Source organism: Lissotriton vulgaris, chromosome 7 (assembly GCF_964263255.1).
Source record: "Lissotriton vulgaris chromosome 7, aLisVul1.2, whole genome shotgun sequence".
NCBI classification, from domain to species: domain Eukaryota; kingdom Metazoa; phylum Chordata; class Amphibia; order Caudata; family Salamandridae; genus Lissotriton; species Lissotriton vulgaris.
In genome coordinates, this window is record NC_141695.1 from 1,305,677,572 (window position 1) to 1,305,693,360 (window position 15,789).

Consider the following 15,789-nt stretch of genomic DNA (forward strand, 5'->3'; position numbering starts at 1 on the left):
TGCTCTCATTCCACTGCCACTGTCAGCAGGTCGCCACTAGTTGTATGTATTCCTCTGGTGGGCAATCTCTTCATGTGGGAGGCAGGTGATTGGCATGAACATTTACTTATTTTATTTGTGCCTGTAAGCTGGGCTGCTGTTATGCTGCTCGAGGCAAACAGTCTCTTCATGGGGCGCAGGGTACAGTCAACGCCTGTCTTGGCTGTCCTTCACAGCCTCTGTCTCTGTTGAGCGAGATGGATGGAGAGCTGTAGATGCCCCTGTTTGTAGCTGGTGAGTTAATGTGGAGTAGTCAGTGGTAGAAGTGGGCAGGAACGGAAGGGCACGGCGTGCCCCTACTTCTAAAAATAATTTCAGTCCGTTCCCCTACTTCTTACTTTCAAATAAGCATCCCGGGACGGCAAGAATAGTCCGACTTAAAAAAACATTTTTCATTAGATTCCATAGGCTGCTCGCACTTCTCTGTGAAATTCAGAGGCTGCAACAGCCCCCGCCCCCCCTGTGCTCGCACAGACTGAGGGCAGGCCCATTGTCATTCCGATTGAAGCTGATAACCCCCTTTCAAATGACAATACGCCCGCCCTCTGCCTTTAGCGCATATCAAGTGCCAGTGAGATCCGGAGTTGGTGATTACAGAGGAGCTTTCCCCAGACAGAGTACGAGGGGAACTTGACACCATGTGTAATTTGTTGATGTTGTACACAGAGCTTGGGCATGAGCAGTGACCAGACAGAAGAGGCGACAGGAGCTACAGGAAAGGAGAGGTACTAGGGCAGGAGAGGTGACCGGGCAGGAGAAGTAACAGATAGGAGAAGTGACGGGCCAGGAGAGTTGACGTGCCAGAAGCAGTGACAGGACAGGAGAGGTGACAGGAAAGGAGAGGTGACGGGGGCAGGAGAAGTGATGGAGCAGGAGAAGTGAAGGGGCAGGAGCGGTGATTAGGCATAGGCAGGAGCAGTAACCGGCAAGAGCAGTGAACAGATAGGGGCAGTGAACAGATAAGAGCAGTGAATGGGGCAGGAGAAGTGATGAGACAGGAGTGGTGATCGGGCAGGAGTGCTGACCAGACAGGAGCAGTGAACGGGCAGGAGCAGTGAACGGGTAGGAAATGTGAAGAGGCAGGAAAAGTGACGGGTCAGGAGCAGTGACGGGGCAGGAGAGGCAACAGGAAAGGAGAGGTGACTGGGCAGGAGAGGTAACTGAACAGGAGAGGTGACCGGGCAGGAGAAGTGACGGACAAGAGAAGTGACGGGGCAGGAGAGGTGACGGGGCAAGAGAGGTGACGGAGCAGGAGAGGTGACGGGGCAGGAGAGATGACGGGGCAGGAGAGGTGACGGGGCAGGAGAGGTGACGGGGCAGGAGAGATGAAGGGGTAGGGGAGGTGATGGGACAGGAGAGGTGACGGGGCAAGAGAAATGATGAAGCAGTAGAAGTTATGGGGCAGTAGTGGTGATTAGGCATGAGCAGGAGTGGTAACCGGGCAGGAGCAGTGAACGGGGCAGGAGCAGTGAACGAGGCAGGAGCAGTGAACGGGGCAGAAGTGACGGGACAGGAAAAGTGAAGGGGCAGGAGAAGTGATGGGACAGGAGAAGTGACGGGACAGGAGAAGGAGAAGTGATGGGACAGGAGAAGGAGAAGTGACGTGACAGGAGAAGTGACGGGACAGGAGAAGTGACTGGGACAGGAGAAGTGACTGGGACAGGAGAAGTGATGGGCAGGTGACGTGACGGGCAGGTGATGTGACAGGCAGGTGACGTGACAGGGCAGGAGAGGAGAGGTGACGGGGCAAGAGAAGTGACCGGGCAGGAGAAGTGACGGGCAGGTGACGTGGCGGGGCAGGAGAGTTAACGGGGCAGGAGTGGTGACGGGCAGGAGTGGTGATGGGGCAGGAGTGGTAAAGGGGCAGGAGAGGTGAAGGGGCAGGAGAGGTGACGGGCAGGAGCAGTGAACAGGGCAGGAGCGGTGAACAGGGCAGGAGCGGTGAACAGGGCAGGAGCGGTGAACAGGGCAGGAGCAGTGAACAGGGCAGGAGCGGTGAACAGGGCAGGAGCAGTGAACAGGGCAAGAGAAGTGATGGGCCAGGAGAAGGGAGGGGGCAGGGGGATTGGTGAAGCAGGAGTGTTGATCGAGCATGAGCAGGAGTACTGACTGGACAGGAGCAGTGAAAGGGCAGGAGCAGGCGTTTCCCAGGGCGACATGAAGGGTAGGGGGCTTGTTTAGTTTGGCGGGACCGGTTTTGTAGAAGTGCAGGAGTTTTAAAAACACTGCAACGTTCTTTGTATATTCAGCAGGTTTCGGTCAACAATACAAGTGCCAAGATAACTTTGGTGATCAATGTACCTGCTGGAGAGAGATGGGAGCATGTTTTGTCTAGTGGCTGTTTTACTCATCTAAGGTAGTGCAGAGGGGTAATATGCCTGCTGCAAAGAATATGTACCATGCATTTCAAAGAGCAATATGTTATGTGCATTGTTCAGTGGGTACTGCTTTATGTTCACTTCCCAAATGAAAGGACACTTGAATACATATGGCCTGGCAGTTCGGGCTGGACTGTTCCCATTGGGCACAGAATCTAGACTGATTTGCATATGGCTGGGTCCAAACTGGAATGGCATGGTGAGCAAAAAATGATGGATGTAGGCCCAGATCTCTGAACTAGGGTGAATGTATGACATTGTTCTGCATTCTGTCCATCAATTGTCCTTTTTTGCATTTGTCACCCGAGTAGGACAGGTATGCTCAGACATGAGTCCTGTGCTCTCCATGCCACTGGAATCAAGCTATCCTGGCTGATGAGGGATGAAAGCCCGAAACCAGTCCTAAGATGCTTGTTTCCACTCCAGAGAGGACCTGGCCTGGCAGTTCGGGCTGGACTGTTCCCATTGGGTGCAGGATCAAGACTGATTTGCATATGGCTGGGTTCAAACTGGAATGGCATGGTGAGCAAAGAAACAATGGATTTAGGCCCAGATCTCTGTACTGGGGTGAATGTATGATATTGTTCTGCATTCTGTCCACCAGTTGTTCTTTTTGCTATATTATGATTGAGCAGCTAGCTGGTTGACATGAATATGAAGGAGCCTTTGTGGGTTTCGGTGAGTCTAGATTCTCCTTAAGAGTCTCTTTCTCTTAAGAGCCCTGCTTAACACATGTGTACAGGAGGAGCACTGTATTCATGACCTCAATGTTTGAGACAAAAAATAATCATGGATTTCTGAAAAATGAGAGTAAAAGCATTAAGGTAACATGTTGTTCCTGCTTATATTTCACACGCTTAACATAAACCTGTATTCCCTATGAGTGTCTGCTTTTTCCTGAATTAAACCTCAAATAAACATGTTTATCCATTGTTTTAATTAAATAACGTTATAAGCTGTAACTGGTCAGTGAAATGCTAAACGTACAAAAAATTGGTATGTTTTGCTTTTTCTAGCCACACCCCTGGCTCCGCCCACTGATTCAATCTTCGGTTATTCCCGCCCCCTGATTCTCCACCCACAGTTCCCCTACTTGTTTTTCCCCACTTCGACCACTGGGGTTAGTGCATTACCAGAGGTATGGTCGCCCAGGCACTGCTGGGTCTCCTGCCAGGACCAGCGTGCAGTACAACATAATGGCCGTTAGGTGGCACCATTACACAAGGCCATAGCATAGCAGTCTTTCTTGAAATGTCAGGCTACCGTGGACCTGTATTTGGGTGATGAATGGTTTCTGCTGGGGTAGGCAAAGTTGTTTGCTGGGCTATGCCTTCAGTGCAGGGCTTTCACGCTTTACCCTCGTCTGCCCTTTCATTACCGCCAGTGATACGGCTATCAGTCTCCAGTGTATGCACCACAGCAGCACCGGAGGCTGTGTTGGCTGGTGTCCTCAGAGAGGGGTGGGAGCCGTGAGCTGCTTATAGTGCCTTCCCTTATCTCCAAAGGCAGCTTCCTCTGTTAAGGGAGTTCTGCCCTGGCTCCCGCTGCAGGCAGGTCCACCGCAGCAGTCTTGAATTGAAAGTATGGTGCACCACTTTCCTTCAGTCGCCGGCCAGGGTGCAGTGTGGCAAACCACCACTAGGGGCTCTGCAGATGCTTTAGGACAGAGGTCTTCAAACTTTTGGATGCCGGGACCCCCTGTCAACATTTTCAGGCATAAGGACCCCCTCCTGACAAAAAATTCTAAACCTCTAGGCAGGGCTACTGAAATTATGAGGCAGGTGAGGACCAAATTATGCGACAGGCTTGACTAAATTGTGTGAGTAGAAAATGTAAATATTGTTCTGTGATGCTGCGTATTTTGGGATAGCATTGCTTTATTATTTTGAAATTATTTAAACACAGTAACACTGAGGAAAGATTTCACCCCATCAGTATCAGTTTATAACCAAAATACAGCAATTAACATCAGAAAGATGTCTAGTCAACCTTTGTGAAGGGCCTCCCACTCCACAGGAATACGCGCTGCCACATTAGAAGCTCACCTGGCCATGGCCGGAAGCAGGAAGGGTCCCTCCAAATCCTGGCGGTCTTGTGCAGAGTGAAGCAGTTTACCCATGCACCTTTCCTCTCACCCCCTTCCTTCCATCCCTCTCTTCTCTCCTCTCTCCTCTCCCATCCCCGGATCCCTCTCTCACATTGCAGGCAGATGGTTATTAACCCCAGGACACATGTTGGTAACAGTAGCGCACTACAAATGTAAATAATAATAGGCAGAAGCAGGGGATCCACTAGACCCGAACTTCGGGGGGGGGGGGGGGTGTTTTACACTCTCAGCCAGGGCTGGCCCTAGTACTGGTCGCGCACGGTGCAACAGTCTTTCGACCTTCTCCATGAATTCCCTCACTACCACTCACCAACAAAACACCTCATCTCTCTACAGCACATGTATGACAAACATTCCATTTTTTTATAGCGCTACTCAGTTTACTCACACTCGGTTCTGTGATGTGCATGGTACATCTTCTTTGTACCAGGCACTTTAACCTTCTGCTCTGTGTGGGTGACAAGAGTGCCCATGTGACTGCACAGTGAGCAATGCAACAGTGTGAGAGTATGATAAAAGGATTGACTACAGGATGAGTGAGGTGACCATTTGAATTTGGGTTTGGCTATAAGTGCAGAGTGGGACAAATTAGTGCATGGTTAGTGATGCCTTGTTTGAGTGAGCTACCGATTGAGCAGTGAGGTGGGGACAGGTGAGTTAAGTGTCACATGGGTGCAGGTTGAGAAGTGTGCTCATGTGACTGCAGGGTGTGGTACAGAGTTAACAGTGCAGAGTGATCACTGTGAGAGCAGGATGAGCGGGTGAATGGTGTGAGTGCATGCTGATCAGTGTGAGTGCAGGGGAGCGGATGAATGATGTGAGTGCATTGTGATCAGTGTGAGTGCATTGTGATCACTGTGAGTGCAGGGTGAGTGGGTGAATGTTGTGAGTGCATGGTGATCAGTGTGAGTGCATGTGATTAGTGTGCGTGCAGGGTGAGTGGGTGAATGGTGTGAGTGCATGGTGATTGGTGCGAGTGCATGGTGATCAGTGTGAGTGCATTGTGATCTGTGTGAGTGCATTGTGATCACTGTGAGTGCATTGTGATTGCTGGGAGTGCATGGCGATCGCTGTGAGTGCAAGTCAATCCGTGTGAGTGCATTGTGATCGCTCTGAGTGCATGGTGATCAGTGTGAGTGCATTGTGATTGCTGCGAGTGCAGGGCGAGCGTGAAAGTGAAGGCGAGAATGAGAAGTGAGTTGTCTGAAAGCAGGGTGCATTCTCAGAAACTTGAAGCGCAGGGTTTCAGATATAAGTTAAACTATTGCTATAATGGCATTATTCAGGAATCGTGGGTGGAGGAAATAAATAATGTGCTGATCCTGCAACAAACTTCCAGTCTTATGATTAGGGTTACCAGCTCATTATTTTGATGGCCCAGAAATAAGCAGTCACCTAAAGCTGTATTGTTAGCACTTATCTGTGAATACTTAGAACAGCAAATATAAATAGAAAGAACTTTTAATTGTGTTCTAGGGATGCTCAATGATAATTTGATACTTAAAGAGAACAAGGACAGAAAAGTGACATAACTAATTAATACATACTTTTTTATTTATAACTCTATTTAGTGTCAAGAGCAGGTCTCTGCATGCTCTTTAAACAACACACAGCAGGCATGTTTCTTTTGGCAATCAAACTTTATATTCCTTTTCATTAAATGCATTCTCACACTACAGCAGTAAGTGTAAAAATACAAATGTAAGGAATAGGCAGAGTGGGGGCCCAGGGGGTACTGGAACCATAAAAAAACGAAGCCTTGGTAACCAGTTAACAAAAGCATGTAAATATACTAATGGTCTTTAAAGACCTGTGAAAAACTTGGGCGTGATGGAGATAAGACTCCAGACACTGCCCAGCTGAGCCCCCAGCAGCGCGAGCTGCACTGCAGCAGCCCGGGCTGAGACACAGGACGGGGGAGGAGGGAAGCTGAATCACTGGAGGCCAGGGAAGAAGTTTGACTGTGAATGCGTGACCCCTTCACATCACTCCATGGCCCCCCTGGAGGTCGCGCCCCACAGTTTGAAGACCCCTGCTTTAGGGGGAGGCCATGGCTCTCTTCGGTGAAACCGCAGGCCACCTCTACTTAGAGGTGCTGATGCGGGAGAAGGCACTCAGTGCTGCGAGGTCCTTATCGTAACCCTGGTCGTGGTCTAATGGAATCACTCTGGCCATGCCTAATTATGCAGGCATTGTAAGATGGTCACAAGGAGCATTGATTGCTTCTGGGTACTGTGCGGCTGCTCCAAGAGACGCCAGGGGCTCGGCATGGCGATGCTGACGGCTCCAGTCATGCGGTGCAGGAAGGGTGCAACCTCAGACCTTGTGCCTCTCACCTGCCGGCAGATGCTTTCTGGCTGACAATTCACACGTCACAGCGCTTCTCCTCGGGACACTAAGGGTGCTGTAGAAGTGGCATTCAAAGCAAATCAGTGTGTGACTGTCCTCTCACAATTGGGCTGATGTCTCCCCTTCTACTGCATTCTGTGGACTGGTGCCTGGCCGGGGCAACCCAGATCTTTTGACTGGGGGAGAATGTTTGCATTGTCAGCATTCCGTCCATCATTGTTTGCTGTAACACTGGCTGGGATATGGCTGCTTCATTGGTGCTGCATCGCTTTACCTGGGGCAGCGCGATAGGTGGGTGTAAGACCCACTCGTTGCCAATGTAGTGATATGCTTAGTAAACTGCCCGCCAGCATGTGCACTCAGACCCTTTTATTACGGTCACATCATTCATAATGCCTGCGTTGGATGAGTGTGGGATGCGAGTGTGTCCAGCCCTCGAGGGAGTGGCTGGCAAACTAAGTGTCTGCTGAGACACTAGAACGTATCCAGCACTACACTGCAGAGCTCGTTTTCATTAATCCAGTTGTTGGAATGGTGGACTGTTGAAATCAATGATGTTCCTTTAGCACACAGTTCACCGGCAGTGATCATTCCACTGGGATTTGCTGAAGGCGTAAAAACACAACATGTTATTTTGATTGGTCTTGTAGGTAGCACTAGTTCATTTGGCAGTCTGCAGTCATACTGCTGCACTCAGGGGCTTTGGACCAAAGGGGGGTCTTGTCCTTACGGGACCAGGTAGGACAACATTAATCTATTCAAACAAGCAAATAACCTGGTCTCGATTTTATGATGCTGCTATTTATTTAGACAGACTCAGTACCTAAATTAATTATTTCCTAGGCACTAATTTCATTCTTCACATTTCAAAACATATAATTGACACAATTTCAATTTTCAATATGTCCAAGTTTGACACACTACACCGCATTTAAATTAATAAACATATTTCAAACAAAACAATATATATGCACCCAAAGGTGTGGAAATAATTACGAACAATTTAGTGCAAATAGATATTGTACAAAACTATATATATGACATTTCATAACAACAGTTCTTTTTCACAAAATAGTCCTTTATAATAGTCACTTTATTTTAAATTTACACCACTGGGATGCACACTATTGGTTTGATGACCCTTTGTGAGTACTATACACCATATATAAGTTAATGGAAAGAGCCGACGCGTTTCCAAACCCGAAACTAATAGACTGTGCACCTCTTTGCTTCAGGGATTCTTCCTGTGTCTACCCGCATTATCCTGTAACAATTTATATTCTGCTTTATGATTCCGTCCTGGATCGAAGAGATTGCGCTTGTTTCTGAGTGGTACGCAGTGGCGGCTGGTGACATTTGAAAGTGGCGGGGCGTAGCGCGGGTGCCCGCCCCCCCCTCCCCCCCGAAAATTAAGGGGCACAACGGAATAACAAGTCCCGCTCAAAGCCCTATACTTTAGCAAGGGCCCTCCCTTATAAGGCTCAAGTTAGGTTGTGCAGATCAGAAACAAAAAGGTTAATTGCCTAATAAATATATAGAGCCCCCTAATCAGTTTTTAGAAAAGACGGTTGTTTCACACAGACAGTAGATAATTGGCTTTGTCTCTGACTCTTGCTTGCATCTATTCTTCCACAGTCCGTCTCTAATGAATTTCTTGTAGCAAACTAAAAAAAAAAAGCAAATACAATTATAGAGTGCTCAAAGGCTCGTATTTGAAATGGAAGCTTCAAAAGCAGAGAGCATTCTTGACCTCCAACGTAAAGACACGAGACCTCGGTTCAAAGCAGCGCGCATGCCTCACGGACATGACAGAGGACTTGGACACCGGATACACATAACGTGGCCCGATCACTCTCACTGCGGCGCGCGGGCCCCACTTATTGATCGGTGTCCAAACCTCAGGACAATCTGGCGCTCTCGCACATATCCGAGTAAAACAGTATGAAAACTCTATGTGACCTGCAGACCGTTGACAAATATTGTAAGCCTACATGTTATCAGGGTGAAACGTGACGAACAAATAAAACTGCGTATTTAACAGCCGCAGCCATGATAGAACCGAGAACTGTACAATAGATGTTGCTCACGCTGAAGCAGTGTTTAAATGAAGGGCGGCTAATTTTGATTATGTTCAAATATTTCATGTACCTTTTACTTCTTCAAATATATTTTAACAGCAACACATATCTCCTTCAAATAAATAAAATTCAAATACTTTGTAAAGAAACTGCTTCATGAATCGACTCAAAGAAACGTACACATTGCACCCGCATGCTCAGGGTTGTATCAATACAAGCCATTTCACATTCAAGTTCGAATGAACCCCATTCGTGTACAATATACACAACATAACACAAATAATCAGTTTGTCTCGAGGAAGGATTAACACGAAAAACACGAAACGCATCAAGAATCCTCAACCTATCAGGCTCAGTGAGTCTGTGGATGACAGTCACGGCTCGCTCACAGTGGGGGCCAGGGGGGTGGGGATAAATAAAATAAAAATCTTACCTTGTCTTCACTTGACCGGGTCCGCACCATCTCTGCTCTGGGGTCCCGTTGGCGCCTAGACTAATTAGTAATGGCTGCCAACTTGCCGAGACACAGTAGTAGCCAATCCTGATGCTGCTCTCTTTAGAGGAGAGCTGCTCTCTAAAGAGAGTAGCATCAGGATTGGGCTGAGCATTAAAAAAACGTCGTTCGTTTTTTCAGCAATGGGGTACGTTGCATTAGGCAGGCAAACCCCTAATCGGTTGTTTTTTTTAAATGCACATAGTTTGCTAGTTAAAAAAGCCCTGCCGGGCAAACACCACATGCGCAGTGAGTGCGCACTGTGCCGGCACAGTCAGTCCAGCGCCACCCAGTGTCAGACAGTGCATACTGTCCAAGTCAATGACACACACCACGGCCGCAGGGCAATAATTATCGGGCAATTTATTCGAGCAGCGCGTTAATTTATAAAACTTTTATTAACGCGCCGCTCGAATAAATTGCCTGATAATTATAGGTGGGGCAATGCCCAAACGCCCTAATGGTAAAACCGCCACTGGTGGTACGTGTCACACTGGTTGTTAATTCAGGGTCGAGCAGGGATGGCAATATTAGAAAATGCTTGTTGGGAGCATTAACGTTCGTCACATTTTCACGTTTGTTTTTAATACGCCTCTGCGTTATGGCTTTGCGTGATTGTTTTCTTCTTATTCGGCTTCTGCTCTTGATCTGAACAATCCGACGCCTGTCTCCTGTGGACTCCGTAAGCGCTGATGAAAATCCCGTTATATTAGTTTCGGGTTTGGAAACGTGTCGGCTCTTGTGTACTTTTAAAATAAAGTGATACTCCTCGGAAGGCATCCCTTGTGAGCTTAGTCCTTGCACATTGTAATATAACATATCAGACAGGACTATTTTGTGAAAAAAAAACTGTACTGTTTTTATGAAATGTCATATATATTGTTTTGTACTATATCTATTTGCACTACATTGTTTGTAATTATTTCCACACCTTTGGGTATATATATATTGTTTTGTTTGAAATATGTTTATTAATTTAAATGTGGTGTAGTGTGGCACTCAGGGGCAGCTCTGGGAATGGAGGCTCATGAATTTGTAAAAAAAACTACATTCTGGACGCTCATCTTGGTTCTGTTTAGGATGAGGTTAACAGATCCCCAGCTGGGCAGAGTGTGACTCTAGGAAGTTTTCAGTTTGCATACAGGCTCAACTGAAGACACCTGTCATCGGGTCAGAGTATGCGAAGAATCACTGAGACTCGTTCCAAGAATTATTTTGTTTTCCACCTAGCTCTTGGTCTACATATTGAAGAGAAGGCCACCATGGCCATTAATTATGGCATGTGGTCATAATGGGATTGTCTACCATGAAGACAGCAGCTCTTCTCTTGGATTAAAAGCCTTGGTCCATTTAGTGGACAACGTGTAGGCCACTAGGTTCCAGAATGATAATGACTTGATTAGCATGGCCTGTAGATGACCTGTAGGTTTTGATATAATTATAACAGGGTTTGTTGATAAGTGATGCATTCTCGAGCAGTCAGATGTCTGCTGTAGTCAGAAACCCCAGATAAGTGAATAGGACAAATGAATTGAAATGTATTAGATTTAGTTATATCCACTGTTCTGAACATGGGCCTTAGGGATGGCCTATTAAAAAAACAATGAATTAGTTTGTTCACTTACAAAGTTGGTAAATGAGTTTCTGTGGTCAATATCAATTTGACGTTGGATGAAAAACCCTGTAATTTCCACTTTGCCTCCTTAAATCTGGACAGATATATACTCATGTGACACTCCAGGATACTTTTTCGTTGAAGTGCCTAGTTTGTTTCACTTGACTGAAAGTATATAGCATTTCACTGGCTTTACATTTTCTTAAAATTCTTTATGCACCTTATTTTTACCCACCTGTTTGGTTGGTAATGCTCCCTTCTGAACATGGGACACATTCAAAACAACATCTAGGCTGCCCTTCTATTGCTGATTTTCTATAACCAGGAAGGCACGGTTCACTGCAAAGGGAGAAGGGTACCTTAAGGACAAGGAAATGAAAAAAGTGATGTAAGACGAATATTGAAAATGTCTGAAATGGAGGCATCTCTAAAGTGCCAACCACAAACAACTTTCAGCAGTAGATATATTAGGGTAAAATGTTGGGGCTGGAGTTTTTTTAATTCTAATTTCTTACTAGGATTCAGGGGGGAGCTTACAAATCAGCACACTTTATTTCTCATTCTTTTTTTTTTTATTAGAGCAAAAATTCAGATAATAGAAAAATACATAGTTCATAGTCATAAAATACAGAACAGCTTATAAAAGCCAAGACTTCAAATTACAGAAAGCATTGTTTGGAAAAATATAAAAGAGAACAAGAAGATACACAATTCATCGTAATATAGTAATATTGCAATTGGGATCTAGACATTCCTCATATCATGAAACCAAGCAGTAATTGGAGACCAAATTTAGGCTCCACGTATTCTAGATTTTTTACCCCTAGCTTCGTAAATAGCTATCTCTTGATTGTAGATTCCTAAAAAACGGTTTAGCCACATTTGGAAAGTTGGAGGGTCAGCTTCTTTCCAACGGGCTGCCAGTATAATCCTAAACACCGCCGTTCCCAAGAATAAAGATGTTTCTTCCTCCTTACTATGCCCAAGGATACTATCATGTCCTAATAAATAAAGTGTTGATGATACTTTTATATTATGCCCAAATACCTCTTTGCAATAATCAGAGATCATTCTTTTACATGGATCTAATTTAGGACATTCTGCAAACATATGCATTAAGTCTGCAGGAACCAACCCACATCTTGGACATTCATTGTTTATTCTTTTTCCCCATGTATATAATTTTGCTGATGTATAGTATAGGTTATATATGGTTTTATAGAGTTGGGCCTTTAAATTAGATGCTAAAAATAGTTTAGATGATAGCGATAGAGATAAATCAATATCAACATTAGGATTACCTAATTTGATTGACCAATCTCTCTCTGTGTGCTCCAAATCATCTTGTTGATTCAGAATCAATAATTCATAGATAGTACCTATCCTGGTAGATCGTTTCCCTATAAGTTTAAAAAAAGGAACATTATCCAACATAATTTTTGGGAAAAGCTGATTAAGAACAGTGTAAACTTGTATATATTTAAGAAAATCATTACTAGGAACCGAGAATTTTAGTTGTAGGTTTTGAAATCCAGTATTAGGTTCATGACCAAGAAAGTCCCCCACTGTAATAATCCCCATACTCTCCCATTTTCTGGCAAGACTATCATTAAGTTGGAGCGGTAGGATCGAACTCTGCCAAAGGGGGGTATATTTGGTGTATTTTGGTATTGCTATATGTTTGGAGGAGCGTTTCCATATACTCCATGCACCATAGATAATCTTAAATTTGATTTTGTGTAAATAGGACGGCTCCAGTTGGCTTAGCAGCAACCCTCTGGCTTTATTTCCAAGTACCAATTCGTAAATTGATGGTATGTCCTGATCTTGCATGGTTCCTATTTTTGGTTTAGGATTAAATAAAGGTGTCATTTGCTGGTGAAGGGCTGCCCAGAGATATAACATCATATTCGGAGCTGCTAACCCTCCCATATAATGTGGCAGAGACAAGTATAAAAGAGCCCTTCTTACTTTACCACAGTTCCAAAAAAATTTGGACATACAGGAGTCAATGGTTTTAATGATGTTTTCATCAGCCATCAGCGGGATCGTGCGAAATAAATATAGTATCTTCGGAAAGATGTCCATTTTTATAAAATTCCCCTACCAATAATTGATAGGTGGAGATTGTTTACCCTTATGAGATCTTTTTAAATTGTTTTATTATTATTAATATTTATTTAAAACACTTATATAGCTCGACTGTTACCTGACAGGTATCCTGGCTCTGAGGCTCACTCCTTAGGATGGAAAGAGACAGGAGACTGATTAGGGAGTTTAGCAGTAAACGGGTTTGGGGAAGAGCCAGGTTTTGATTCGCTTTCTGAAAGGCAGGAGTTTTGGAATTTGGCGAATGTCGACCGGCAAACTGTTCCAAAGTTTGGCTGCGGCCACTTTAAAGGATTTTCCCCCTGTCCTTACCTTGTTAAATCTGGGTACCGACACAAGGCAGGCTGAGGTGGATCGGAGAGTTCTGGTGGGGGTGTACCAGGAAAACATTTTTTGTAGGGATCTGGGGCCCGTTCTGTGTAGTGCCTTGAAGACGAGGCAGAGTGCTTTAAAGGCAATTCGCTGCTTCAGAGGGAGCCAATGTAGCTCGGCTAAGGCTGCTGTGGCCGAGGATCTCCTGGTCCAACCAAGGGCCAGTTTGGCTGCAGCTGACTGGACTCTTTGGAGTCTGTCCAGTAAGACAGCTGGAGACTCGAGCAGAAGAGCATTACAATAGTCAAGGCGACTAAGGATAGTGCACCTGACTATTAGTGCTCGGGCCTGGGCGGGGAGTAGTGGCATGATTTTACGTAAAGAACGCAGTAGGGGTTCATAGTTAAGTTGATTAATAATCTCCACCTTGGGGGTTTTATGTACAGACAACATCTCGTATGAAAGTCCGTACAAGGTGGATACGCCACTTACCTTGGAGTTTGTATAACCCCCAAGGTGGAGACTATTAATCAACTTAACTATGAACCCCTTATTAAAACAATTAAAAAAGATCTTTATTTCTCATTCTTGTGTTAGATATATTATAAAGGCTCACTACTCCCTTTTATGATGCAGTCTTATACGCCGTGTTGCTCGAAGGTCCTCTGTCGTCAAAGTGAAGACTTGTATGTACAAAACTATAGACTGTATGTCATTAGATTCTTCCTTTTCATGACTTTATTCCGATAAAAACATAAGCCTTTTTAGTTAAAGCAAAATCTATACACAAACATTGTAAAACAGCACTTGATTACAATGTACTCAAATCATCACAATCTCTCAAAAGAACAATAATTCCTCTCAGATTTAACCAATAAATGTCGCCCAGATCCTATCAAATCTTCTGATTCCCCACCCGCAGTGCAAAAATCTTCTCACAAGATTTAATTTGTCTCATCTTTTGTAGGCATTCATACATAGATGGAATCTGTTCTGTACGCCATTGCTGTAGCAGGAGAGATCTAGCCACTGCCATAGCAATATATACTAATTTAGCCATCTAATCGGAAAAAAGGAGATCAGGGTCAAAACCATACAGGATTAGTTTCTCGTTCACTGTGAACAGGATATTACATTTGATCTGGCAATAAGTAAAAATGTCTTCCCAAAATTTCCCAATCTTAGCTAAATGAGCCTTGACATGTGACCAGTTGGCTGGAGAGTGATGAGTACATCTGAAACAGTGTGCAGGATAAATAGAATACATTTTAGAGATGGAGGCAGGTGTGCGGTAGAGTAGCCACTTACTGAAAAATAACATTCTCCGCCAATTAGCCCCACGCAATGTACTAAAATTAAATCTGCTAATGACTGACCAAGTATTCATGGGCATCGCGTGGTTCTCCTGATCCTGCCATTTTTTAATCGCCTTCTGACTTAGATCAATCTTCTTACTCTGAGCGAGACAACGCTTCCAATCCCCAGGTTTTCTGTCAGTTCGATAATTAAGAGTTCATTAATCAATTGGCTTGGTTGACCTAACTGAGTAGTGTCCAATTGGACAAGAAACTTATACACAATAATGTAAGACCCTAATAGCATAAAATTCCTAGGGATCAATTGTGACAGGTCCACCAAGGTAATCCAATCCCCACCTCTCAGAAAGTCTGAAACTTTAAAAAATCCTGCCGCAGCCCAATTACCAGCTAAATCTAAGCCTTGAACAACCCCAATCAATGGGAGAATGCTGGACAGTAAAGTTGTTGGATTAATAAATGGAATCGAGTATCTTCTAAACAGAGCCTGACGTTTTTTGAAAAACCATAATAAAGACTTGTAACGGACTAATTTGGGGGATTTAAGCACCTGCAGAGGGACCGGTATCTGAATTTCTTTACACATTAAATCAAAAAAGAAATTAATATATAGTTTTTGATGTAAGTTTGACATTTAAATCTTGATAGATACTGTGCAAAGTATGCATTATAATAGTCCCTGAGATTTGGCAGGGCGAGCCCTCCCTGATCCAGATCCTCATATAAAGTGCTTAGTGCAATGCGAGGTGTTTTCTTTTCCCAGACGAAGGCCGTAAACATAGATTCTACCCGAGTAAAAAAAGAGCCCGGCAAAAAGCATGAAATAGTTGAGAACAAAACATTAAATAAAGGGAGAACTTTCTGAAATAGTGGATCAAAATTCAGGTCATACAAATCTCTAACTGATGCCGAAAAAAAGACTCCAAGACTCCAAGATATCTCTTGGGCTTAGTATAAATACAGTGTATATCGGGATGCAATTCCAGAGCTTTA

The 15,789-nt window shown here is 44.7% G+C and overlaps 1 protein-coding gene across 1 annotated transcript in view; it reads right to left on the bottom strand.

The window, feature by feature from the left end:
• LOC147703552 (extracellular calcium-sensing receptor-like) overlaps positions 1–15,789 on the bottom strand; it is a 163,522-nt gene that overhangs the window by 23,292 nt on the left and 124,441 nt on the right. Inside the window, exon 5 of the mRNA XM_086929514.1 lies at positions 11,295–11,418. Coding sequence (XP_086785640.1) covers positions 11,295–11,418 — 124 coding nt within the window. The remainder of the gene's footprint in view (positions 1–11,294; positions 11,419–15,789) is intronic.